Source organism: Tamandua tetradactyla, chromosome 12 (genome assembly GCF_023851605.1).
Source record: "Tamandua tetradactyla isolate mTamTet1 chromosome 12, mTamTet1.pri, whole genome shotgun sequence".
Classification (NCBI taxonomy): Eukaryota; Metazoa; Chordata; class Mammalia; order Pilosa; family Myrmecophagidae; genus Tamandua; species Tamandua tetradactyla.
In genome coordinates, this window is record NC_135338.1 from 16467094 (window position 1) to 16494535 (window position 27442).

Here is a 27442-nt window from a genome sequence, read left to right on the forward strand (position 1 = left end):
ATCTTTGTGCACATAATGTCATTTTCCACACTTTCTGATTACTTAGTTTCCTAGAGGGGTAGAAATTAAGAATTTTGAAATGTATTTCCTGATTACTTCTCAGAAAGATTATTTCAGTTATTATTCCCAATGGCTTTTTAGATGGATCCCCGTCTCACTGAACGTTTGCTATCCTTTAAGTGTTTTTATTATAGCTGGTGTCTCTGTTTTATTTTGCATTTATTTCTGAGATTGTCATTTTTTTCATATATTTATTAGCTGTTTTGATTTTATCACATTTGTTGCTTGTTTATTCTAGTTTGCTAGCTGCCAGAATGCAACACAGCAGAAACAGATTGGCTTTTAATAAAAGGGGATTTATTTCATTAGTTCTTCAGAGGAAAGGCAACTAATTTTCAACTGAGATTCTTTCGTATGTGGGAAGGCACAGGGTAATCTCTGCTGGCCTTCTCTCCAGGCCTCTGGATTCCAACATCTTTCCCTGGGGTGATTCCTTTCTGCATCTGCAAAGGCCTGGGCTGAGCTGCAAGTGCTGAGATGAGGTATGCTGAGCTGCTTGGGCTGTGCTATGAACGAAGGCTGAGCTTTCTCATTTAAGCACCAGCCAATTAAGTCAAACATTCATTGCAGCAGGCATGCCTCCTAGCCAACTGCAGACTTAATCAGCAACAGTTGAGGTTCACACGCCATTGGCTCATGTCCACAGCAACAAAGCTAGGCACCTTCACCTGGCCAAGTTGACACCTGAACCTAACTATCACATTTATGTTCTGTGTGCATACATCTATTGCACTCTTCATATTCTCTTATCAGTTTTTAAGAGCTCTTTGTAAATTATCCATTTTGTGATTCCTGTAAATAATATTTTTCAATTTGCTTTATTTTTTGAGTTTTTAATTCTTACATACAGGATTTAATTTTTATGATCAAATGACTTTTAGAAAATGCTTCTTTTGCTAGAAATCAGATGGCGCCTGTTTTTCATTTTTTCTTTTTTTCCTTCATATAAAGCAATAATCAGTCTTGCTTGTATATGTGTGAATGTAGGTAAACTTTTTCTACAAATATCTACAGAGGAAAAAAATTACACCTAATCCATTTTTATTTCTCCACAAAATATTTCATAAAATTTTCATATATGAAAATATTTGTTTTCATATATTTTTTTCCAAAAGAACTTTAGAACTGTTCTTCAGGTTGGAAGAAATTTTGTTGAGATTTTGGATTGAGTTTACATCAGTCATCTATATTAATTTAAGAAGATTGGGCAGTGTATAAATCTGAGTGTGAAAGCTCCAGTGAATGTTGTTAAAAAAAACTTGGGTTTCTTTGTTGGTTATTGCTCAGGAAGCTAGTTAGCATGAACAAAATGCCGCTGTCTGCTTAGCTTAGGTGGTGAAGCAAAATGCTAATGAATCTAAAGAAGCTGGTTCCGGATGACCCAGGTTGCTTCACGTGTATTGTTTAGGTTGGTTTCATTGCTTTGATTTGTCAATAATTATGAAGAATCTGGATTTCATCCTACTTGCAAACTAATAAATTAGCCTGCTGCAGGTTAGTGGACACTGGCTGAGGATGCGAGGCTTGTGGACCAGGGATAGGGGATATTTATTGCTTCCAGCAAAAGCAGTAGCCTAAATTTCATATGCATTTATTTTAGTTCCCCATGCCTCTTAAGTATGGCTGGATGAAATACAGGATGCCTAGTTAAGTTTGAATTTCAGATAAACAAGGAGTAATGTTTCAGTATTATTATGTCCCAGATATTGCATAGGACAACATTAATCCTATTTGTATTTTTATTCGCTAAATCTGGGAAACCTGTCCCTAAATCCCATGGGGGTGATGCGAGGGGCTAGTAATGGATGTGAACACACACAGCTGGTGGCTTTACAGGAGAAGAGCACTGAGCTTAAGGAATCTAACACTTTTATAGTAAGTGGAAGTCTGCTGTTTTCTGGTGTGGAACATTAACTTGTTCCTTCAGGTTGCTTGCTGTAAACACAACCTGAGAAGAGCCCTCTTTAGATGGTGGTCAGTGCCTTACCTACCCAGCCAGAACATGCTGACATGCCTAGGGCCCGCGGTGGATTGCCACTGCCTTCAGAGCAAATCACGCATCTTTAGCAGGGCACCTTTGTGCATAGCTCAGGAGTTTGAGGGGAAATGTATATTCTTTCCTGATATTACTGGAAAAGCAACCCCCCGCTGCCCCCCACACACACCATTTGTTTCATTAGATTTGTTTCCCAGAATGTAGTCCCTAGACACTAGCATTGGCATCTCCTGGGGATTGTTAGAAATTTACATAATCAGGCCCTTCCCAGGCCTATTTACTGTTTTCTCTAAAATATAAAATAGTACATTACTTTGGTTTCATTGATAAATAATATCTTATTTGCCCCATATTTATAATATTTTGGTATATTAAATTTGACATTGAAATATACCCTGGGATGCTAAAGGTAGTGAATTATCTATTAAACATAATTATACAAATAGTTTTGTTTATTTTATAAATGAATATTTTAAAATTTTAGTACTTTTGGGAATATTTACTTCTTTTTAAAATTGGGTATAAATATATGATTTTTGTGTTTGCTTCTTTTAACTCTTCGTTTTGCATTTTATGTATACTATATCTTTAATATTATTGTTCCTGCTTATTTCTGTCTCACTTACTCTGGTGAGACTTATTTTTTAAGAAAGTCCAAGTGATTAAAATATAAAATATATGATTTGCTTTTGTGTTAACTTTGTTTTGGACAAATATTAACCACCAGCTTATATTTAACTCATCTGCCAAAAAATTTTCCATTTCTTAATGAGTTTTTGTTGTTTTTTGTTTGTTTTGGGTTCTGTTCAGATTGTGGTTTTTATGGCCAGATGATGCCCTGAAGAATAAGAAGTGTAGGAATAAGTGTGGTTGTCTTGGTGGCTGCAGATTTTTTGGTGGCACAGTGACAGGTCTAGATTACTTCAAACTTGAAGAGTTGATGCCTTCCAGTAGCTCTGCATTTTCAAGTACAAGTGCAGAGTCTGATATGTATTATGGACAGTCCCTGCTACAGCCTGGAGAATGGATTATTACTAAGGAAATTCCCAAAATTATAGATGGTAAAAAAATGTGTTGTCACATGTGCTACTCTTTTATAACCTTCGTCCCTGCACCATTCTTCTGAGAGAAGTTCATTGTAAGTTTGTTCAACTCAGTTAATTTTTTAAGCATTTTATGGATGGGATTCAGTGTAATCCACCCTTGTTTTGCAGGTGACTTAACCAAAGCCAGATAAAACCAGTGAATTCCTTAGTTCCACAAGGCAAAATAGGCCTAGTATTCAGATCTTTTATTGTGACATGGTTGATTTTCCTAGCCAAGACTATTCTAAATATTTCCTAATGTATCACTATTTTTCTATAACCTAGCTTCTACATATACTTAGAAATAGCTGTTCTTTAAGGTAAGAGTTGATTTATTAATTGACTTTTGCAGGCAGACTTATCAATAGTATTTATACTACTATACCCCCTGTTACCAACTTCTTTTGCCATCATTCTTTTCATTGTCATTGAAATTGAACATGTCACAACATAAATCTGGTCTTCCCTTAGAACCTCTAAGATAACTTTGTAAATACATTAGCTTGATATAAGCAGTGAATGGAGGCTTTAAATGTGTTTGATTTAGGTTTGTGTAGTGGCGTTCCTCTAAAGATTTGAAAAATAGGTTTTCCTTTAGGTTCTTAGTTTTTTGTTCCTACAATTAAGGGCATTATTTACTGCTTAAGTTGCCATGCTGCAAAGAAATGAAATATAGAAAAGTCTTGATAATTCACCAATATTTAGTCTTCTTTGATCAGTTTGAAGACATTAACTTAACTTTGCCTTCTGTTGGTAGGAAAAGAAAGATAGGAGAGAAATAGTTTTATCTTTAAGAGTTAATCAGATTGAGTTTCCATATATAAAGAACTCTTAGAGAAAAAGGCTGGACTGCATTTGCCTAGTTCCCATTTAAATGATTTTTTCAACGATGAATGTGTTATTTTAAGGGTATTTTGTGAGAATAGCAGCAGATTGTCTTAAATAATTAATTAGCAAATACCAACATTTTTGCATTTAAAATAAGAATAATGATAAAATTTAATTTAGCTGCCTTCTTATATATTTTCTCACATTTGATTAATGTTGATTTTTAAAGGCTTTCACAGACATTTTCTTATTTAAACCACACAGCCACTATGTGAGGTAGATAGTAACCCTGTTTTATAGGAGGAGACAGAGTCTCATTACTGAGAGTGCTTTGCACAAACTCATCAGCCAAGGAGGGCCAAGCAGAAACTAAGAATCAGGCCATCACAGCTACTTTGGTATTCTTTCTGCTGTGCTATGGCTGGCACTGATTTTAAAGACTTTGCTTGATTTTCTGGTCTGCAATTCAAAATTTAACCATTGTAAACTCAAGAGAAAAAATTTATAGGAGATTTGTACATAATGGAAAAGATTTGGGGATTGGTGGGGAAATAGCAAATTCCCTTCTAACACTGAGGAGAGTAAAGCTCATTATAATTCTTATAATGTAGAATAAAGAGTGTCTATACCTCCGGATGATTCTCTCAGCAGTGAATTGTAATTGCTAAATTGTCTTAAGTTTCTTGTCCAGAAAGGATCAGAATTAACCCCCGTGTATCTGCCCTTCTGATTATTGAGTCTGCTGGTAGCGAGGTATAGATGTGTGCAGTGTCAGAGTCAGGGAAGGCATATTGGTAGAACGAGCATCTCCTTGGAAAGTCAGTGAGCACTAATTCCTATCACTTAAAAATGTATAAAACCCATTTTACTTTTGACTTTTGCTGTTCTAATTCTTATTTTCGTGGTAATAAAGGCAAATAATATTACTTATATTGTAGGTCCTTAAGTCTTCTTACCTCTTAAATCAAGAACTGCATTCTGTTCAGGGAGATGTTTTCTCCTGCTGGCAGGTTCCCTTGTGCTCTTGCTTGGATAACACAGATGTCTGGGGGCGGGAATGGGGGGAGTTGGTCAGGGGTTATTTTTTGGATCTAGGTAGCTATAAAACACCTCTTTTACTTCTCCCACCCCCCTGATTTATATAACACATCACAGTGTTCTTGAAAAACTCTGAAACAGTAGATCTTCAATCTGGCTATACAATATTTGTTTAAAAACAAAAAACCCAGAATGCTTTCTGTGTGTCAGGCATTGCTCTAGATGCTGGAAATACATCAGTGAATGAAAAGTGGCACAATCCCTACATCACTGAACTTACATTTGTGTGTGGTGGTGGTGGTGGTAGAATTCAATAAGCAAATAAAAAATATATGTAATTCTTGGATAATTAGAAAATGTTGCAACCTTCACTCCCAAATATTCTGATTCAGTGGGTCATGTTTTTTGTTTGTTTTGTTTTTTAGAGCACAGACAGTTGTTTTGAGTGTAAACGAATTTGAGAACTACTGTTCTTTAAAATCCATGCCTTGCTTGCCTCCTATTGTGATACCTGGAGGAGGAAAGTATTGCTTACACAGTTACAAACAGGAATGGTTTACTAGAATGCAGTCATGAGGAAAACACAGATAAATGAAAATGAGGAACATTCTTTAAAATAAGGGTGGGGGAAAGATGCTGTATTCTTAAAAAAATATGTAATAAAAGATAAAATAAGTCTTAGGAAATGTTTAGAAGATAGGACAACTAAATATAGTCATATATAATCCTAGATTCGATCCTGTACTGAAGGGAGCAAAAGTGCTTTAAAGGACATTAATGGGTAAGTTGGAAAAATTGGAAAGTGCACAGTAGATTAGATAAAAGTATTACATCAGTATTAAATTTGTTGAAGTTGATGACTATTCAGTGGTTATGTGTTACTCTTAGGGTAAAAAAGACTGCACTGTCTAGAGCTTACTCTCAGATGTTTCAGAAAGTATTGTGTACATTATATTATAAAAAGAGTTAAATGAGGCAGAATTTTAATGGGTAAATATACTATTCTTGAAAATTTTCTAAGTGTTGGAAATTTTCAAATGAAAGGTTAAGAAAAAGAAGAATGAAAAAAATTCACTATCCATAGACTCTGGATCCATACCTACTGTGTGAAGTTAGATACTTGTACTTAAAAAAAAGATTACAAATTAAGTTGTCCTATTTTTTGTAACTTGCTTTTGATATTTTTATGTTCATTTTGAATCTTTTTTTTTCCCCAGGTAACGTGAATGGCATGAAAAGGAAAGAATGGGAAGGCAAGTCAGTGGGAATAGAAGTCGAGAGAAAAGCTCAGCAACTCAGCCTTCAGGTGCCCCTGCGATCGCACAGCTCCTCCTCAGAGGAGGAGAACAGCAGCTGTAGTGCTGCGCAGCCTCTGTTGGCAGGTGAGAAGGAAAGTCCTTCTTCTATTGCTGATGACCATCTGGTTCAGAAAGAGTTCCTGCATGGTGCAAAAAGAGATGATGGCCAAGCAAGGTTAGTGTTCTGTCACTTTTAGAACCTGATCATGATAGAGTTATAGTTGTTTAAAATTATGGCAAGGACAACTTCTTTCCTTAACCACTCTTCCACACTAGAAATTTTTTTTCTCTACCTGAAATATTTTTTAAGTAATATTTATTTGTTGTTTATTTGCCAATTATAAAAGCAATACATATATGTTTATTCCAGTATTTGGGGAAATACAGAAAAGTACTATGAAAATAAATATTTCTTGTCTTCCCACCACTCAGTGTGAACGATATAACATTCGGTTATTATATTTCCAGTGCAGTGGATACTTTTTGGCTCTCTTTGTCTAAAACCTTCTTGAAACACTCTTTCTTCTTGGCTTGATAACCCATTTCCAGTTTCCTTTGCACCTTTTTTGGCTTTTCCTTCTCAGTGTCTATTGCCATGTCCTCCATGTTTTTCTCCCTTTCATCTTTCTCTCCCTCCTATAGCCAGGCATTTGTTAAATGTTGTTATCCCTCAAGGCTCTGTTCTGTTCTGTTCTGTACCTTTTTTTCCCTCAGTCTGTGCTATGTTTTTAGGCAGTCTCAACGAATGGCTTAATTATGATATGCAGCCAATATATATTTTTTTCTTTTTATTTTTTTATAATTTATTTTATTTTATTTTTTTAAATACCAAAAAACACCAAACACAAACATTCCTATTTTGATCATTCTGTTCTACATATATAATCACTAATTCACAATATCATCACATAGTTGCATATTCCTCATCATGATTATTTCTTAGAACATTTGCATCTATTCAGAAAAAGAAATAAAAAGAAAACAGAAAAAAATTCATATATACCATACCACCCACCCCTCCCCCTCACCGATCATCAGCATTACAATCTAAATTTATTTTAACGTTTGTTCCCCCTATTGTTCATCTTTATTCCATATGTTTTACTCGTCTGTTGATAAGGTAGATAAAAGAAGCATCAGACACAATCACACAGTCACATTGTGAAAGCTATATCATTATACATCATCTTCAAGAAACATGGCTACTGGAACACAGCTCCACATTTTCAGACAGTTCCCTCCACCCTCTCCATTACATCTTGAATAACAAGGTGTAATCTGCTTAATGCGTAAGAATAACCTCCAGGATAACCTCTCGACTCTGTTTGGAATCTCTCAGCCATTGACACTGTCTCATTTCTCTTTTCCCCCTTTTGGTCGATAAGGTTTTCTCAATCCCTTGATGCTGAGTCTCAGCTCATTCTAGGGTTTTTCTCAGTCCCTTGATGCTGAGTCTCAGCTCATTCTAGGATTTCTGTCCCACGTTACCAGGAAGGTCCACACCCCTGGGAGTGATGTCCTATGCAGACAAGGGAAGGGTGGTGAGTTTGCTTGTTGTGTATCCAACATATTTTAAATGTTAAACTCCAGCCGAGGCCCTTTAAGCCCAGTTTTTCTCCATTATCCCCCTATCCTCTTTGTTTTTCCACTTGAATTTTTCCTGGAGACCTCAAATTCAGCGTACAAAAATGACCTGTCATTCTCAATTTATTCTCCCTCAGGAAATGGCACTACTACATCAGTTGCTAAATATTGGGGTTAGAAATATTGGGGTTATTCATGACTACTCCTCTTTCATTCAGTCTTATTTCATCAAAGGCCCTTGGTATATTTTGTTCGGCAAGCTTTAACGCTATGAAATGAAACCTTATAAACGTGTTTGTTCCATGGATTGTGGATATATGATTATTTTCTGGATTTCTTTAAATTTATTGTGTTGTGAGCTGCCTCAAATTCTTTTGGTACTATATGAGATAATGAGAACATTGTGCCCTTTTCTTACTTCATATGAATATCATTTTGTGAAATTTTAGATTTTGCTTTATTTGGACAATAAGTGATTAGAATTACTAAAAAGACTTTATAGGTTCTTCTGTTTATGCTTAGAGTAAATTGTATGATTATGGAAGAGCGTGATTGTTTTATTTGCTGTTTTAGTGTTCCTACAGAAATTTCAGGAAACAGCCCTGTGTCTCCTAGTGCACAGGATAAGTCAGCAGGCCAGTCTCCTCTCAGATCACCCTTGAAGTGTCAAGCATCTGTATGTTCCACCCGACTTGGAAGTACTAAGAGCCTAACTGCTGCTTTTTATGGGGACAAGCAGCCTGTTACAGCTGGAGTCCAGTTCAGTAGTGATGTTACTCGAAGCGATGAGAATGTACTAGACTCACCAAAGCAGAGAAGAAGTTTTGGTTCATTCCCATACACACCATCAGCAGACTCTAATTCATTTCATCAGTATCAATCCATGGATTCCAGCATGTCAGTGGCCGATAGTGAAGCCTACTTTTCTGCAGCCGAAGAATTTGAGCCCATTAGCAGTGATGAAGGCCCTGGAACTTATCCAGGTAGGAAAAAGAAGAAAAAGCAGATGCAGCAGATTGACTACAGTAGGGGCTCCATTTATCAGTGTGGAAGGACCACTTACTGGCCACGGAGAAAGCAGTCAGGATCCTCGAACTCTGCCATTCAAAGCTCATCCTTTCCAGGCTTCGTTTGTTTCTGCATTAGGTGGAGAAGATGACCCTGTAGAACATCTGTATATTGTGGAAGGCGAGAAAACAGTAGAGAGTGAACAGATTACTTCTCAGCAACCTGTGATGTGTTGTTATCAGACTTACCTTACTCAGTTCCAGGTAATTAATTGGTCAGTTAAGCACCCAGCCAACAAAAGAACCTCTAAGTCCTCATTGCATCGTCCCCTCGATCTGGACACACCCACCAGTGAAGAAAGTTCATCGTCATTGGAACAGCTTTCTGTCCCAACTTTTAAGGTATAAGGCAAATTATTAATTTCCACGGGTGTAATTATTTAGAAAAGTAGATTTTTAAGAAGTTGTTTTCAAAATTACCCTCATTTTACTTACCTTTCTGTGAGGTAGTAATTCTGAAGTCATGGCTTCATTCATGTATTACAGTACGTCTTGGGGTTATTGATGAGTATTATAAATTTAAGCATATCATATTGAAGAATAGTTTAAAACTTGTCACTTTAATAATCTGATTAACATATAATCTGTTTTGACATTTTACTCCAAGATTAGGATCAAGTCTTCTCTCTGAATTCATATTTTCTGCATCTTAAAATACATTTTTGTGATTGTTTTTCATAGTTGTTCTTTCTATTATGCCGTAGCCATGTCCATGGAAATCCAGTTCCACTCACTTGCCATTTGAAATCTTATAATTTAGCATTAGTGTGGTTATTGTCTGTTACATATTGTGTAAATGACTTTTTAGAAAACCTGGAAATAAAAAATGTGTCAAAATAAATTTCGTGATAATAGCCAATATGAAAACTCTATAAAATAATGAATTATAAGAAAAATTTTTTAGGATGAAGACCAAAATTAGGCATGTAAAATCTTATGGAAGGGCAGGCCACGCTGGCTCATCAGGCAGAGTTCTCACCTGCCATGCCAGAGAACTGAGTTTGATTCCTGATGTCTGCCCACGTAAGGAAAAAAAAACTTATGGAAGTGATTAACAATATTCAGGAACATTATATGGTATAGACATATATACACACATATTTAAGGTGTCTCAATTTCGTTTATTCAGTCGTTCTTTTTTCAGAGATATATAATAGACAATTGCGTGCCAGGAATTTGATGTGCAGGTGTGCAGTAGTGAGGGAACAGGCATGGAGTGTAGAGTCTTAAAGGGAAGAGGACGACATTAATAGATAGATACGTGTATGCTTACAAATTAGTAAGAGTCTTCAGAAGGTACTCAGAGGCTGCTGGGCTAGAGAATAACAGGGGTGGGGCTGGTAGACTGTAGAGGCATACGAGGTGTCTCTGAGCAGGTAGTATGTAAGCTGAAACTTGAAAAAAGGGATGGAATGGGCGATGGGAGTTGCTGGAGGCACTGTGTTACAGACAGAGCCTGTACTCACCCTAAAGTGGGAGCGAGGCCAGGGGGCCTGCAGCGTAGCCAGTGAGTGGGGAGAGCTGCTCATGATGAGGATGGAGAGACCTGGACAAGGGCCAGGTCACTCAGGACCTAGAGGCCATTGGACCAGGAGCTTGAATTTTAATTTAATTGGCAAATTCTGGAGGATTTTAAGGAAGTATGGCTACTAAGTGGAAGTGAATTGTCACTGGGCAGGAGAGGAAGTGGGGTGATCACTTAGGCACCGCTTGCATCAATCTGTGTAAGAGATGATAAGTCCTTAGCCTTAAGATATAACAGTAATGATGGAAATTGATGAATTGTTTTGAGTACTGTACTTTGATGTTAGAAGAAGCATTAGTGGTATACAGGTTTTGCCAATTTCATATCCTACCTAAGATAAATTGTCCATACCAAGATTCTAAAATGTTCTCCTTATTACATGTGGAAATGTGTTAGTATATGAATTTTCCAATATAAAATTGAATGGTACTACAGGATGTGAAGCATAGTGCCCCAAAGATTAGAAGTGTTTTAATATTACTTTAAAATAAACCTTTCTGATTTGATTAGGCAGTCAAATCTTTGGAAAAGATAGGTTATGGAATTCCTATCTTTAAATGATTTCAAAAGAAGAACTTGAGAGGTAGCATTTATAACATTCCAGTTTGGTTATTCAGTTGTGTCATTTATTTTATGTCTTATGTTTTTAAGATGCAAAATACAAGTCTAGATTTTCCTAGAAGTTGATTATTTCTCTGGGTTATCTCTTTCTGACTTAAAAGTTGGTTATGCTAGAAGTCTGTGGACTCTGTATAAGCTTTAGAAAAGCTGAATTTTTAAAAAGAAACTCTGGAGGAAAGACCTTTGAGTCACTTGCTTTTAAATTTTGATTGTAGTCTTCATTCTTCAACCTTAACAGCCATGACCTACCATTTGTCTGATGAAACAGAAAGTGAAATTGCCTATTGAGTATTTTCTGTGATTTTCTCTATTTGTCAAATATTTACATTGAATATATCCAGATCACATTAGGCAGGTAATTTGGATATTCATGAGTATCTGATAGATACCATAAAATTAGAGAAATAATAGTAAGATCCTAGACTATATGTAATGCTTTATGTTATTCTAGGTTATTAAACAGGGGCTCACAGCTAATGCTTTGCTAGACAGAGGCATGCAACTTTCGGGATCAGCTTTAATGTAAGTAAAAATGACGTACTTTAAAGTTTAACGCCAAGTCAGCCTTTCTTGACTATGAAGTGTGTAGTGTGTTTGTTTGTTTAGTAGAGGCTTGACTTTAACAGTAAATCACCCAGAATAATTTAGCTCTTTAGTCTGTCATGGTTTAACTACATTTAAGCAGTCAATAGTATTTCCATTAAACATCTGGGCAAGTCATACCTCGCATATAAAAACTTGGAACTAACAAAAATTCAGTATTATACTTTTCATATTTTGGAAAAACTCCATCAAATACATATTACAAACAAATGTTTTTTTCTCATTCTATGCATTAGCCATCTTTGATCACTTTGCATTTTAGTACCTCCTTTGATCTGTCTTTGAAAAGTATTTGGTGGATAAAATGTTTAGTTAGTTTTATGAAATTTTTAGTTTAAATAAGTGTAGGTTTAAGTGGTCACCAAAGCCTGTCCTTTGTTATGGTATCTGCTTTGCTTTTGAAATTATTTAGTACACACATACTTCCCTGGAAAAGAAAGCTGTTGGTAACACAGACGATGAAACGTTAACAGAGGAGTGGACCCGGGATCAGCCAGTCTCTCAGACCAGGACAACGGCCATAGTTGAAGTAAAAGGGACCGTTGATATTGTTCTGACTCCCCTGGTGGCTGAAGCTTTAGACAGGTATTTTGTCTAAAAATATAGCTATTAGTTTAAAAATAACAAATATGTTAATTTAGAAGAATATTGGTTTTATTTAATTTTGATTAAATAAAAATGGGAGTATATTTAAAAGGGTTTATGTTTAAGTTAACATTTGTTACATTTTAAAATAATTATATTACCATATGTTTTCTATTTTTGCTTTTGGACTAACGAGCATAAAATGATCAAACACCCAGTAACTAGCTGTTATGTTTTGTATTTTTACTTCTATCTGGCTAGTGAAAGGAAAAGAGGAAGAAATAGAGGCTCTGCCTGCAGGAAACTTGTAGTCTGTCTAGGGAAGACTGCATGGATGAAATCCAAACATGATGGAGTAGCGTTGAGTGGTAAATACTGAGTGCTGACAGAGTTCGATTGGGACCAGTATTTATAAAAGTCTTGTTTTTACTGCAGAGATATAGTTTTCCACAATAATTTATACTACAAATATTCTTATGTCATACCATATAAGACATCATGCAAATGAATAGGTTGAAGAACATAGGAAATTATCTGGAGGAGACTGTAAAAGAAAAGAACATTGCCCAATCCAGAATGCTTGATTGGGTGCTTGAAGCGGGGAGATAAAATCTCAGGACTGTTTCTCTTACATAATTTCTGAGAGTGTGGCCTAGGCATTCTCCTACCAATATTGAAGAATTGTTGCAAATATCCAAATGATGTTAAATTTCATTGTTATGTTTAGATAAACTAGCTCATAGTGTTAAAGGGATGTTTAAGTTTTTCATTAACTATTTTTTTCTTTCCTCAGATATATTGAAGCACTGGTTCATTGTGCTAATACCCAACACCCAGCTACAATTGTGGACGATCTTCATGCCAGAGTCCTCAGGGAAGCTGTCCAGAACAGCAAGACAACCTTCTCAGAAAATGTAAGGGTTCTTCATGAGTGCAGAATCTTCAGCTTTGAAAAGACTTTTGAATGTATCAAAATTTTATTACAAGTTAAATTGAAATACATGGGCATGTTCTAAATAGTCTTTATATGTCATTGGCTCCATAAAAGATAGCATGTATAATTGTGCTATGGATTAAATAATAGTACAAATATTTATTAATATGTAGCTTTACTTTTTCTTTTATTTTGAAAGTAGCTCAATTCCTTTCTAAGAAAACAAAGCTGTTATTATAATTTTTACTCATCTGTATGATTTGTGCAGTTATATCTTAATATTTTTTAGATTATTTCTGGTTGTCTAAATGAATAAAGTCTTTGCCCCTTAGTATGTGATATTGTCCTTACGCTGTAGATCTAGTCATGAAGCCAGTTGCTTAGCGACCATATCCAGGTGCTTTTCTGGTGGTTTTCCATTTGACTTTTAAATTGATGTGGATCATATTTGGACTCAGGACCAGAGGAGAGGTTGAAAAGTGAGGCTGATTATTTTTAGTGATCTAGTTAGTCAAAATATATTGGAGGGTGCATGGGTGATTCAATGGTAGAATGCTCGCCTTCCATGCGAAGACCTGGGTTCAATTCCTGGACCATGAACCCCACCCCACCCCCCACAAAAATATATATATTTTATGTATATATAGGAAATGTGAGAGGTAGTTAGGTGAGTACAAACAAAAATAAATTTGTAAATATTTCTAGCCAACAAGAAGCCTATTATCAGAACCAGATCTACTGGTTGAAATTAGTGATCCAAAAAATGTCTTTAATTCTTATTACAATTTTCTGACTGTTTCTCTTTAGGTTAATTTCACTTTATTATGTATTACTTCCTGTTAACATTGGCACTATCAGCATCTTCCCTAGCTTTTCATGGCTTCTGGCAGCCATAAGAGGGGTCCCTAATAATATTGTTGTTGCACAATGATGTGGAAATCATGAAAGGTCTGTGAAAAAATAATTCCGCTTTCTTTTTAGTTATCTTCCAAGCAAGATGTTCGAGGACAAAAACAGAACATCCTACCATAGGAACTACTAATCAAGGGCAAACACAGACAAATCTCATAATGAAACAAGATAATGTAACAATTAAAGGTCAGGCTAATGTTAGCATACGAAAGGTAACTGTTTAGTATTTTTTAAAGTTTCTGTAAGAAGATACCATTTTGGAAATTTTATCCTCTGCATTTACTAAATTGAATGATGGTAGAACAGTTTGCAATATGCAAAAATGTAAAAAATTTTCCTTTGATGATCTAATTTAAGAACTAAACTACTTAAACAGAGTATTGAATAACATTTAACAAAATGTTCCATTCCCTTCTAGTACGAATCTTAGTGTTATTTTTCATTAGAGTCTGTATTTATAAGCTTTGTCTTCATCACTTTCAGACAGATGATATTCCCAACTGTTTTTTTTCTTGTATTATTTTATGAAGAAGTGATAACTTTTTACTTTTTTCAGCTGTCACATTGTAACATTTTTTATGTTAGGTAAACTTATATTTGTTACAAGCCTCTGTAGAAGAATCTCCAACTACAGTTCCTAGTCGAAGTGTGACTCATGTTTCCCTAGTAGCGTTGTGTTTTGATAGAATTGCTACACAATTTTGTATGAACAGGTAAGAAAGATTTTATTAATTTGAGCCATGATTATCTTGATGGATGTAAAAGCAAGTCTTGAACATCTTTTTAATATATTTCTGAAAATTCTAAGGTTAAAACTCAGAACTGGTATTGGAATTTCAGATTTTTATATTAACAAAGAAGGTTTTTAAAAGTTTGTGCTGTTTTTATTCATAACATTTTGTTGTATGCTTTGGAGAATATGTTGATCTTGGTTTAATTTAAAAAGTAGAATGGTTTTAAAGCATAAACTGATTATCGGTTAAATGTTTTCAGTGAACTATATTATTCAAGTGTTAAATTTCGTACTCTTTTTCTGCTTTCATAAAGAGGTGTGGTTGAAGAGACTTCAAACAATTCAGAACCTGATAGAACATCGAATTTTGATAGATATGTCCATGCCACTAAGATGCAGCCGCAGTCATCTGGCTCTCTCAGATCAAATGCTGGTACAGCAAAAGGCAAAGAAATTGCAGCCAAGTTAAATATTCATTGAATTCATGGGCAACTTAGGGGTCTTGATACAACAGGTAGGATTTTAAAACAAGTATGTTTTCTTTGATGTGTATAACTCTAAGAGGCTTTTAGTTTTATTTATTTATTTGGCGGGGGGTTGCATTTTCTGGGGATCAAACCCAGATCTCCCGCATTGAAGGAATAAGAGGTTTTTTAAAAAGAGAGAAGGCAAGATGATTTTTTTCCTTTGAGTATTGCCATGTTTAATATTTCATAAGAAAGAGAAAGGTATTTCTGCAAATATTGAGTGCATGGCATTTAGTTATTATTTGTAGTCTATGCAGAATAGAAGGTAAACTTTGATAAGAAATTTAGTATGCTGCCAAAGTAGGAACTGTTTTTTATCTCCCATCTGTTTTCTTCATGGTATCTGCTTTTTCATTGTAGAGCAGACAGAACTTGACTTTGAAAGTCTTTCTTTTTTATTTATTATGTTTATTAAACTTCACCTAAAATAATTAATTGCAATATTAATCAAGACCAGCTAGTCAAAGCAATAATAATAGTGATAGGCATGGCTATTTGTCTTAAGATCCCTGGTGAGGTAAAAGAGAAAAATAGAGATGCTTCCCATTTCAATATTTTTTTTACTCTATTCAATACTTAGTCTTATTTAAAGGTGTAAATGATCTCAAATTGTCAGGGATTCAATCCAGATAAAATTGAGTGTGTTAGTCTTAATTGAGATGATTGCTATTCTAAAAATCTCTTTGGGGGACAGGTGCCCAAGCCTGTGTTGTTTGTTACTTATCTCTAGAAGCCCCAGTGTTTGGCATGTAACAAGTGTTCAGTTCTTTGCTGAAGGAATTAATGGCTGCCTTGATTTATTCACTGCTTTCTGCAATTTGAGGATTCCATGATTTCTGTTTGCATTTTGGTTCTCTGTAACTCTGTAACTTTCAATGCTTGTTTCACTATTCTTGAGTTTGAAGTTGAAGCATTTGACCTGAGGATTCCAAGTAAGAGATTGTTCATGACTACCTGAGATCTGTAGCCCTAAAGCTGGTTCAAAATACAGTGGCTAGATATAAAAAGAATTTTTTCAGTTCTGCAGTTTGCGCTAATAACCAGTTTGTACTTAGGTATTGTGCAGATCATAAGCAATACTTTTCATAATTTTGAAAGGCATCAGAGACAAAACTCCCATTGAAATTCAAAGGTGGATGTTTGTATAAAAATGCAGAAAGAAAGAAATATAAATGTCTTTGTTTTATGCATATAAGTTATCTGTGAAAGGCTGCTCAATAATCTAATGATATTTGTTACCTATGGAGCGGACAACTGAGAGGCTGGGTATGGGGTTAGAGGCTTTTCATTGTGTACTCTTTGATACGGTTTGGAACTTTGATCTATGTGACAGTATTACATTTTCAAGAAATTTAAATAGAATTCCATTTAAGCCCTAATTCTTGGGATTAACAACTTAATGTAAAAAGAGAAACAAAATTATAGAAAAATGTAGGTGACTATTTATTCTGATCAGGGAAGACTTTCTAATCATGAATGTAAAATATGATATTGCCATATCATGGTTTAGTACATAGTTATTGAAATAATATCTTTTGAGGAATTTTTAATGATGCAAAGAAATTATAATGGTTTACTGTTAAATGGGGTTTTCAAACTTATCTAATGCTAAAGGGAAATTTACTTCAAATATAAACAGAAGTTACCTCTGGGTTATAAAATTACATGTGAATTGTGTCTTTTTCCTTTTCAATACTTATCTGTATTCATTAGCTATATAATCAGAGAAAGAAATGGGGAAAAAAAAGTAAAATAAAATAAGAAGCTTTCCTAGGCAATCAGAATGTTAATTTTCATATTGTATCTATATGCATCAGAATCATGATGATTTCTATGATGAATTCTAGTTATATAAAATATGTTAGCGTATGGCAGTCTTACCAAAAGGTATAATTTTTCTAGAGAATAATATTTTTTTCCTAAGGTTAAATCATTTTAATAATTTTTGTAGTTTTAAAAATGGTGAGAAAGTATTTAAAACTAGTTTTGCCATGAAGCTAAATTATTCGAGCTTTGTAACTTTAGATTTTTTTGAGTTCCCTGATTATCGTTCCAAAATAAACTCATATTACTTGTGATCAGTTATTTCCTAATTATGAAACCTTCGTTTCTCCCTTTTGCTTTTTGCACTTTAAGGAACTTATCTCTTTTGATATAGTCATTTTGTTCTCTTTTGATAATAGACATTGGAACTTGTATCATCACTGCTATTCCTTTCGAGAAGTCCAAGGTTTTATTTACTCTTGAAGAATTGGATGAGTTCACATTTGTGGATGAAACTGATCAGCACGCTGTTCCTGATGTAACTCAAATAGGTCCCAGCCAGGAAAAATGGGGTTGGATTATGTTTGAATGTGGACTTGAAAATCTAACCATAAAAGGTAGCCCTTTGCGTTGTTGCTGTTATTACTTTACTGCCCAGGTAGGGCACAAAGTGGTCCCACATTGCTGAAATATTTTGAACAAAGAAATGTCTAAGGTTATTCTCTTACCATGACTTTCAGTAACCTGAGTCATATTCAAGCAGAAAGTGTGGTACCTGGGATTATTTTCCAGGGTTTGTACCCTATCCCGCTTGCATAACTAGAGCGTGTTTGATTCAGAACCAGTCGGGCCATCCAGGCAATACCAAACCTCAGTTCTTGAGCAAAACATTTTATAATTCAGAAAAAAATTCCTGAATAAAAGTTACCTCTGGGTTATAAAATTACATGTGACTTTAATCTTCCTTATTCCTTTTCTATGCCTTTCTGTATTTATTAGTTATAATCAGAGAAAGAAATGGGAAAAAAAGTAAGATAAAATAAAAACCAGTCTTTGGAAGTTTGTATCTTTAGAACATAGAACCTTGCTTGGTAGAACTTTGCCATAGTAGGATTGAAAGCACGGTAAATCTTTTTTTCCAGTGGAAAACTTGACTTACAATTACATTTGTTTTTCTTTTAAGTTACTGAGTATTATTTTAAAATAGAAAAGTTGAATTATGTATGAGAACTTTATGTTAGTCACATATAATTATAGTTGCATATGTCTGTGTTTCCTTACTTGATAATGCAGTGATACATCATTTTGATAAGGGCAAAATCTTGATGAGAAAGAAGAAAAGTTGTCTTTGAGCTTTTATGCAGATACAGTAGAGTATAATGAGACATTTATCCACTATTTCAAATAAATGAATTCCTTCATTTTTATAGGAGGAAGACAATCTGGTGTTGTTTTATATAATTCTTTTGGAGTAATGGGTAAAGCTAATGTCACAGAAAGGGGTGGAGTGCTGACATCCAATAATTCTTCTGATTCTCCAACGGGCAGTGGCTACAACACTGACGTCTCTGACGATAACCTTCCTTGTGACCGAATAAGCCCCTCCTCAGACTTAAATGGCAATTCTGTTTCAGATGAACAAGTTGGTGACTTTCTAATAATACTAATTATACTAAAGTATAATTTCAGAAAATTAGGCCCATATTATAGGTTTTATCTATGTTCATAGTTCCTAGCATAATACCTTGCTTCATATTAGGCTTTTAATAAATATTGAATTAATAGAACTTAAGAAAAACAGACTGTTTTTGTGTCATTTGAAGAATTTTTAGCAGAATTCATTTTTTTAGAAATAATTAGTTCTTATTTATAGTATTTTCATGTAAATACTAAATAATTTTGGCAATATCTTCAGTTAGTGTGCTGAAGAATACCTTATACACAGTTCATTTCATTGTTGTTTATTATGGTGGAATTGCATGGCGATGTACAGTACAGTACCAACAAAAATACTCAAAATTCCAGATTGCAGAAAAGATAGACCATTAACTGATTGGTGACTTTGGGCAAGTTACTGCCTCTCTCCTAAGTTTCTTCATCTGGTTTCTTCACAGAAGTATGGTAATGGTTATTGACATCTAAAATTGTGAAGATTGCAGGGACCAATACTTAATTTCATGCCTTGCCCACAGTAAGAACTTAGTGAATGTTGTTCTTAAGCACACATCCAGGCATCCACTTTTTTTTTTTCTTTTTGCATGGGCATGCACTGGGAATCGAACCTGGGTTTCCAACATGGCAGGTGAGAATTCCACCTGCTGAGCCACCATTGCACCACCCTGCATCCACTTTTTAAAAAATTAGAGCCGTTGTATATTTGCCAAAAAATAGGACAGAAAGTACAGAATTCTCATTTACCTCCCCACCCCACCTTGCCCAGTTTTCACTATTAATAACATTTTGCATTAGCTTGGTACTTTTGTTACAATTGATGAAACGATATTATTATAATTATTCTAGCAATTATTGCCCAAAGTTTCCATTAGGATTCTTTTCTTTGTGTTATACAGTACTGTGTTTCCTTGTTTTATTCTGGTAACATACATATAACAAAATTAAAGCAAATATACACTTTTGGTCATTTTGAAAATCAGACCTGTTAAAGAAGAAAGAAAACCATCTCCAGAGAACCCAGCCTATAATTAAGAGAGCTGTCATTGGTGTCCAATATTGATTGGTATATTTGCCTCTGAACCCCAGGATCCTGTGGATTTCTTAAAGAGCATTTATTTTGGATGATGCATACTTTAAGAGTTTAATTGCAGTTTTCTTACGGGGTCTCTGGAAGTGTTAGGGGTTTGGGGGGTCTAATAGCTGTTCGCTGGGAAGAGCGCAGGTGTTCTTTCCCTGCCTTTCACTCTCTGAAATACTTGGCATAGTCTCATGCTATCAGAACCTGCTCTGCTCGCTGATGCCACACTTAAATTCTCTAACCTTAGTTGCTTTCGGTTCTCTGACTTCTCTCAGTTCATTTCTTCATGCAGTTCCTTTATCCTTCTTAAATGTGGGTATTCTCCCCAGGTCCTGTTCTCAGCTCCTTTTCTCTCATTTCCTAGGCTAGCTCCATAATTTGATGACATATCTCTTCCCCACAGGACCTTTAACATCAACTCTTCACCTGAGCTCCAAAATTGTATTTCCACTGACCTTTTAGACATCACTATTTGGATGTGCCATAGCCACCACACATCCAGTCTAAAATCACATTTATTATTACTTTGCTTAGACCTGTGACGACTCCTGCATTTTCCTTCTAAGCAAATAGCTACACTATCCACTTGAGCTAGTATCTCAAAATTAGTTCTTCTCTTCCCACATGCCGACATAGCCAGCTGGTAACTAATTGTAGTCATCTCTACCCCTGGCTTATCTCTTGAATTCAGTCTCTTTGTCTCTGTTTCCTCATTCTCTGCCACACCTCAGCATCTCATCCTCTCATCCTCTTATATTTTTTTTGACAGTTTTAATTTTTAGTCTATCTTCCACATCATTACCAAAGATATTCTGAAATAAATTTGTTCATGTAATTCCCTCCTGCTTTAATGATAAAGACCAAATTCCTTAACAATATCATAGAAGGCCCCTTATGAGCAGGCCCAACCTTTCTTTCCTGTTTCACTTCTCTTTCTTCCCCTTTCCTAAAGCTTACATTCCCCAGAGTATCACATTCAGTGTAATATGTCATGGGCTGTACACTAATAAATTCCTGGCATTTTATGTTGTACAGGATGAAGGAGTTGAATCTGATGATTTGAAAAAGGATCTACCTCTGATGCCTCCACCTCCAGATTCATGTAGCATGAAGTTGACCATCAAAGAAATTTGGTTTAGTTTTGCAGCTCCCACAAATGTGAGGTCTCCTACGCATGCATTTTCTAGGTAAAAATCTTTAAATATATAATACTATCCCTTGATGTTTCTTCTCTATTTCAAATAGTGTATATTTATGTTTCATGTATTTTCCATTTATTTTTCTGAATATTTCTGGTAACACCTTTTTTCCATCTGTCCTACTTCATACTTTCTATAAGCATTTTTCTCAGCTTGTTTCTGTTTACCTTTTTCTTTCCTAGTGCTTCAGTTATATTTTTACATGTCATGCTGCCTTGGATTCTTAGTTAGTGTTTACATTGCTGGCATGCTTTTCAGTTTTCCTTTCTTTTGTTTTGTCCATTCTTTGAATTTCCTTTTATACTTTCATAATTTATTAGGTGTTCAAAAGGAAAAGAAAGTAATTTTGCCAAATGAAATAAGCCACCTAGTACAGCAGGTATGGGAGATTGTTTGATACAAATCTACACAAACAAACAAACAAAAAACCATATTTCAGGTGCAGCTTCATTCAGTGTTCCAACCTAGTTACATTACACTTAGGTATTATTGTGCTGTCCATTTTTGAGTTTTTGTATCTAGTCCTGTTGCACAGTCTGTATCCCTTCAGCTCCAATTACCCATTATCTTACCCTGTTTCTAACTCCTGCTGGTCTCTGTTACCAATGATATATTCCAAGCTGATTCTCGAATGTCGGTTCACATCAGTGGGACCATACAGTATTTGTTCTTTAGTTTTTGGCTAGACTCACTCAGCATAATGTTCTCTAGGTCCATCTATGTTATTACATGCTTCATAAGTTTAGTCTGTCTTAAAGCTGCATAATATTCCATCGTAGGTATACGCCACAGTTTGTTTAGCCACTCGTCTGTTGATGGGCATTTTGGCTGTTTCCATCTCTTTGAAATTGTAGATAATGCTGCTATAAACACTGGTGTGCAAATGTCCGTCTGTGTCTTTGCCCTTAAGTCCTTTGAGTAGATACCTAGCAGTGGTATTGCTGGGTCATAATCCATTCTGCCATTCTATGTCTTTTGATTGGGAAATTCAGTCCATTAACTTTTAGTGTTATTACTGTTTGGATAATATTTTCCTCTACCATTTTGGCTTTTGTATTATATATATCATATCTGATTTTCCTTCTTTCTACACTTTACTCCATACCTCTTTCTTCTGTCTTTTCGTATCTGACTCTAGTGCTCCCTTTAGTATTTCTTGCAGAGCTGGTCTCTTGGTCACAAATTCTCTCAGTGACTTTTTGTCTATAAATGTTTTAATTTCTCCTTCATTTTTGAAGGACAATTTTGCTGGATATAGGAGTCTTGGTTGGCAGTTTTTCTCTTTTAGTGATTTAAATATATCATCCCACTGTCTTCTAGCTTCCATGGTTTCTGCTGAGAAATCTACACATAGTCTTATTGGGTTTCCCTTGTATGTGACAGATTGTTTTTCTCTTGCTGCTTTCAAGATCCTCTCTTTCTCTTTGACCTCTGACATTCTAACTAGTAAATGTCTTGGAGAACGCCTATTTGGGTCTATTCTCTTTGGGGTGCGCTGCACTTCTTGGATCTGTATATTTAGGTCTTTCATAAGAGTTGGGAAATTTTCAGTGATAATTTCTTCCATTAGTTTTTCTCCTCCTTTTCCCTTCTCTTCTCCTTCTGGGACGCCCACAACACGTATATTTGTGCGCTTCATATTGTCATTCAGTTCCCTGATTCCCTGCTCAAGTTTTTCCATTCTTTTCCCTATAGTTTCTGTTTCTTTTTGGAATTCAGTTGTTCCATCCTCCAGTTCACTAATTGTAGCTTCTGTCTCTTTAGATCTATCATTGTAGGTATCCATTGTTTTTTCCATTTTTTCTTCTTTGTCCTTCACTCCCACAAGTTCTGTGATTTGTTTTTTCAGATTTTCTATTTCTTCTTTTTGTTCAGCCCATATCTTCTTCATGTCCTCCCTCAATTTATTGATTTGGTTTTTGAAGAGTTTTTCCATTTCTGTTCGTACATTCAGCATTAGTTGTCTCAGCTCCTGTATCTCATTTGAACTATTGGTTTGTTCCTTTGATTGGGCCATATCTTCAATTTTCCGAGTGTCATCCATTATTTTCTGCTGGTGTCTGGGCATTTGATCAGATCTCCCTGGGGTGTGGGACCCAGCTGGTTGAAAGGTTTTTCTGTGGAATCTCTGGCCTCTGTTTTTCTTTTCCTGCCCAGTAGGTGGCGCTCGTGGCGGTCGTTTGTCTGCGGGGCAGTCGGCCCGGGAAACCGCGCGTGGAGGCGGGGGTCGCTGGCCGTGGCTTGGGGGAGTGCCGGTCCAAATTGCCCAGCTGGCCCGAGACGCCAAGTGTGACGGGAGGGCCCCGCTATCCAATGTTCCCAGTCAGACCGGGGAGCCACGTGCGTGGAGGGGACCCCAGTCGCCAGCCACCCCAGCCGGGAAAACGTGCACCCCTCGGGTATCTCACCGCAGTACTTGTTTTTATAATTTTTTGTTCTTAAGGCAGCTGAACCTTTTAAGTACTGCAACCCCTGTAGTTGGTGCATGGCTTGTTCCCATCGATCAACTCAAATCATCATTAAACAAGTTAGACACTGAGGGAACCTTGAGAGTTTGTGCTGTTATGGGATGCATAATGACAGCAGCATTAGAGGTGTGTGTAAACTTTATTATTGAAATTGATCCCTGTTAATCATTATTGGAAAACATCGGTCTATAAGTTCTTAATTACTAGATAACTTTGATTTGTAGGATCTTTGGTATGTACCATTCTAAATCTGTTATTTTTGCTTTGTTTAGAATAAAAGTGTACATTTTCCTCTAAGAAGTAAATACAACAGACTTACAAAACTTGCCCGCTTTCTCCAAGAAAATCCTTCATGTTTACTCTGCAACATATTATACCACTACCTACATCAGGCAAATTACTCCATTATTGATGATGCTACCATGCTGAGTTCCTGAAATCTTATGTTAGCTTTAAGAAGCCTCTATTCTGTTGAGGGGCCACTGACCCTTAGGGAAAAATTAGAATATTGAGGAACACATGGAGTAAAACTGAGAGGTATGGACAAGTTTTAAAATAATTTAATAGCTTTTGGAAATATATAAAAATCGCATCCTTGTCTGTGGTTTAACTTTTTTCAATTTGAGAAAATAGGGATCTTTGTGAAAACAGTGGTGGTTTAAAAGTGGTGTTCTTTGTTGTTGCATTGTTATTCTCCTCTGATTTCCCTAAAATTTCTATAATGAATATGCATTACTTATTAGAACAGAAGCAGGTTTTAAAGGAAGGAAATGCTTTTCATTTCTATTTATAATAAACTGTTTTTTTAATCTTAATTCCATATTCTTTTAAGTAAGAGTAGGGGCAATCAATAAATAATAACTGCAAAGTGGTGAAGCATCTGAAATTACTAATATACCAATTAATATTTAACACTTTTTAGCAGAAAAGGAGAGTTTTTATGTCAGGTAAAGTACTATGGAATGAATATAATTTCAGAAGCATATATATATTATTTAATTGTTAATACTCCTGATGTTAAATTTTTTTTCCAGTGTTAAATTTTTAGTTAAATTTATAGGCAGTTTTAAAGTCTTAATGGTAACAATGTGTCTAATAATAAATCTTAATTCAATTAGGAAATATCTTTTGTTTTCCTTTATTTTAATTTGTTTTTATATAGGGAAACAAAGAATAATTAATCTAGAGAATATTTGTTGATTTTTTTTAATGAATTATTGGAAGGGACAAAATGCTTAGTCTTATGAATTAAGTATAACTTTGTTCATACTTGTGCAATAGCAAACTAGATTGATCCTTGGTTTTGCTTAAACTTAAAACCTAAAATAGGGTATTTCAACAATTACTGTTTAAGGTGTAACTGTCTCATCCTTATGTAATCTGTGAGCTACACAGCCTTTTTGGTACTTTCAAGTTTTATGTTAGTAGAACAAAAGTAAAGAAAAATATGTTAAAACATATCCATTTTTGATCACTTATTTTTGTGTATGGGGCAAAATTCCTAGTTTGCAAAATATATCCTTAGCATTAATAAAATATACCCTTTATTGACCATTTATCAGCAATTGGTATTAACCTATAATTGCTAAAGTATTCTGCTTTAGGTTTTTGCTATTTGCTACTGCACAGATATGATCAAAGTTACATTTTTGAGGACCCAGTATAGCTTGAACTTCACCTGTAAGTAATGGGCAGCCATGACCAGTTTTAAGTAGAGGAACATGGTTCCTTTTGCATTTTAGAAATCTCCCTCTCTTTCCAGGGGCAGCCTAGGATCCAGATTGGCAAGGGGAAGAACTAGAGGCTAGGAAATCATTGTGCTATTTTTGGATAGGGTTTTTGAATAGAATGGATAAGAAATAGTGGTTGTTAAGATAGATGCAAAGAAGGAAAGTTCTAGGCCAATTGCCAAAATTTCTCACTTGTGTAAGTAGGGGAGTGGATAACTTGTCATTCATCAGTATAGTAAAAATGTCCAAGGAAAAAATCAGATGCAGGCTATAGAAAATAACTTTATGTTTTGAGTTTTGTTTTGCTTTGTTTTGAGAGACATGGAAAATTACAAAGGAGAAATCTGGTTAGAAATGCAGGTCCATAAACAATAGTGAGCTCAAATTAATGCTTTGGGAGGTGCCAGCATGAAGGTGTTAGTAGAATTGGGCGTGGATGAGGTTTCTAGGGATGATGTGTTAAGTAAGAAGCTGATCAAGGATGAATCCCTGAAGAATACCAAACTTAAAGGGGATGCACCGAGTGCTAAGAAGGGGAAGGAGTGTGGTAGGAGAACTAGAAATAGTATGGTCTTGGAAACATAGTTTTTAAGCAAGAGACTTATCAGCAGAGTCAAATTCCACAAAAGGTTTAATGAAATAAAGACTAAAGCTAATTGAAAGGAGAATATATCTTGTACAAAATGAATACAATTCATCTCTGCTCCTAGAAAAGCATAACAGAAGAGAAATATCATGATTAGGGGGTTTGGAACTTAGGGTCTACCTTCTCTCCAGGCTTCCAGGTAACTGAGAATATTTAAGAACCTTTAACCAAATCAGAGACCAGTATATCAGTGTTATTAATGACCAGTCAAGCTTCTAATGACCTCAGTGCCATAATCTCTGGTAAATGATAGATTCGAATGTTATAAAAGAAGTCTTGAAGCTGGTAGAGTGCTTTCTAGTCCCTTTTGATGGATTGAAGACTAGGAGGCCCACAGTCTGAGGATAGCTTACCTATAACTGAGCCAGAGAGAGAGTCTGTGGCAGGCATTGCCTGTGGATGGATGCTGTTCTTCCCTTGTAGGAGGGAGAAGCGTGAGATGGCCCTCCTTATTTGAGATATAGGCATCTCATTAATGGAATGTGAAATGAAATAGCATACTAGAGGATCTAAAGTTCCTCAGAAAGTAAATGGGGTGTTTCCTGCCCTCTAGTAAATGACTTAATGAATATCAGGCTCTCTCCAACAATTTAGGGATTTCCCCTGAAGTGTGGAATTGTAGGATAGGAAATGGAGAGGAGTTAGACATTTTCTCTTTAGTTAGAAAATAGCCGAAATTTCTTTCTTACAGTCATTCACTATGTAGAATTAGATACATTTTAGTTTATATAATTGTTACTGATAATGCATTTAATTTCAAGGTAGTTACAAATCCATTTACAGTCAGAGTTTAATTATAGTGATTTATTCTTTTAAATGTTACCTAATCTTTGAAGGCAATAATTTTCTTTACTCTTTGCTTAGTGAGTATTCCAGATAGCTCAAAATACATTTGATCCTTCAGTGGGGCACAAAAAGTAAAGTGTGATTCTTGAGGAGAATCCCAGTTTTGCACCTTATTTCTAGTCTCATTCACATAGTGCTGTTGTCTTGTTTATGATCAGAAGATGTAATGTTTCATTTGAGATTGGGTTCTGAAGTCAGCTTGAAATTCTAGCTCTCTGGTGTAATCTTGAACAAATTACTTAACATCTGATTTTTAGTTTCCTCATCTCTAAAATAGTGATTATGAGGTTTAATAAAAAAATACATGCAAAGCACTTAAATGGTAACTGCTTTTATCACTTCGGGATGACTTTTGAACAAATTGTTGTTACAGAGTGATGGACTTCCTGCTTTGGTAACTTTAAAGAAGGGTTTAGTTGCACTGGCAAGGCAGTGGATGAAGTTCATTGTCGTGACGCTGCCTTTAAAGGAGTGAGCCTCGCATAGACCCACTCAGCCTCTGAAACCACAGGCAGCCATGAACCACGGACATGAAGATGGGCTTGGGCTGGACAGTGGGGGCGGCCTTCAAAGCAACACCAGTGCTGACAGTGCAGAATTTGAGTTTGATGCAGGTGATTTCGTAACCCTGTCTTGATTTT

General features: G+C 35.5%; 1 protein-coding gene across 1 annotated transcript in view; it reads left to right on the forward strand.

Annotated features, from left to right (window-relative positions):
- The window catches only part of LOC143651333 (bridge-like lipid transfer protein family member 1), an 80461-nt gene that overhangs the window by 32451 nt on the left and 20568 nt on the right, over positions 1-27442 (forward strand). Inside the window, 15 exon segments of the mRNA XM_077122288.1 lie at positions 2867-3117; positions 6225-6480; positions 8463-8930; positions 8932-9298; positions 11554-11628; positions 12118-12290; positions 13084-13204; positions 14206-14230; positions 14233-14348; positions 14722-14849; positions 15184-15383; positions 17580-17777; positions 18591-18802; positions 20948-21099; positions 23555-23663. Of these exon segments, the coding sequence (XP_076978403.1) occupies positions 2867-3117; positions 6225-6480; positions 8463-8930; positions 8932-9298; positions 11554-11628; positions 12118-12290; positions 13084-13204; positions 14206-14230; positions 14233-14348; positions 14722-14849; positions 15184-15383; positions 17580-17777; positions 18591-18802; positions 20948-21099; positions 23555-23663 (2851 nt within the window).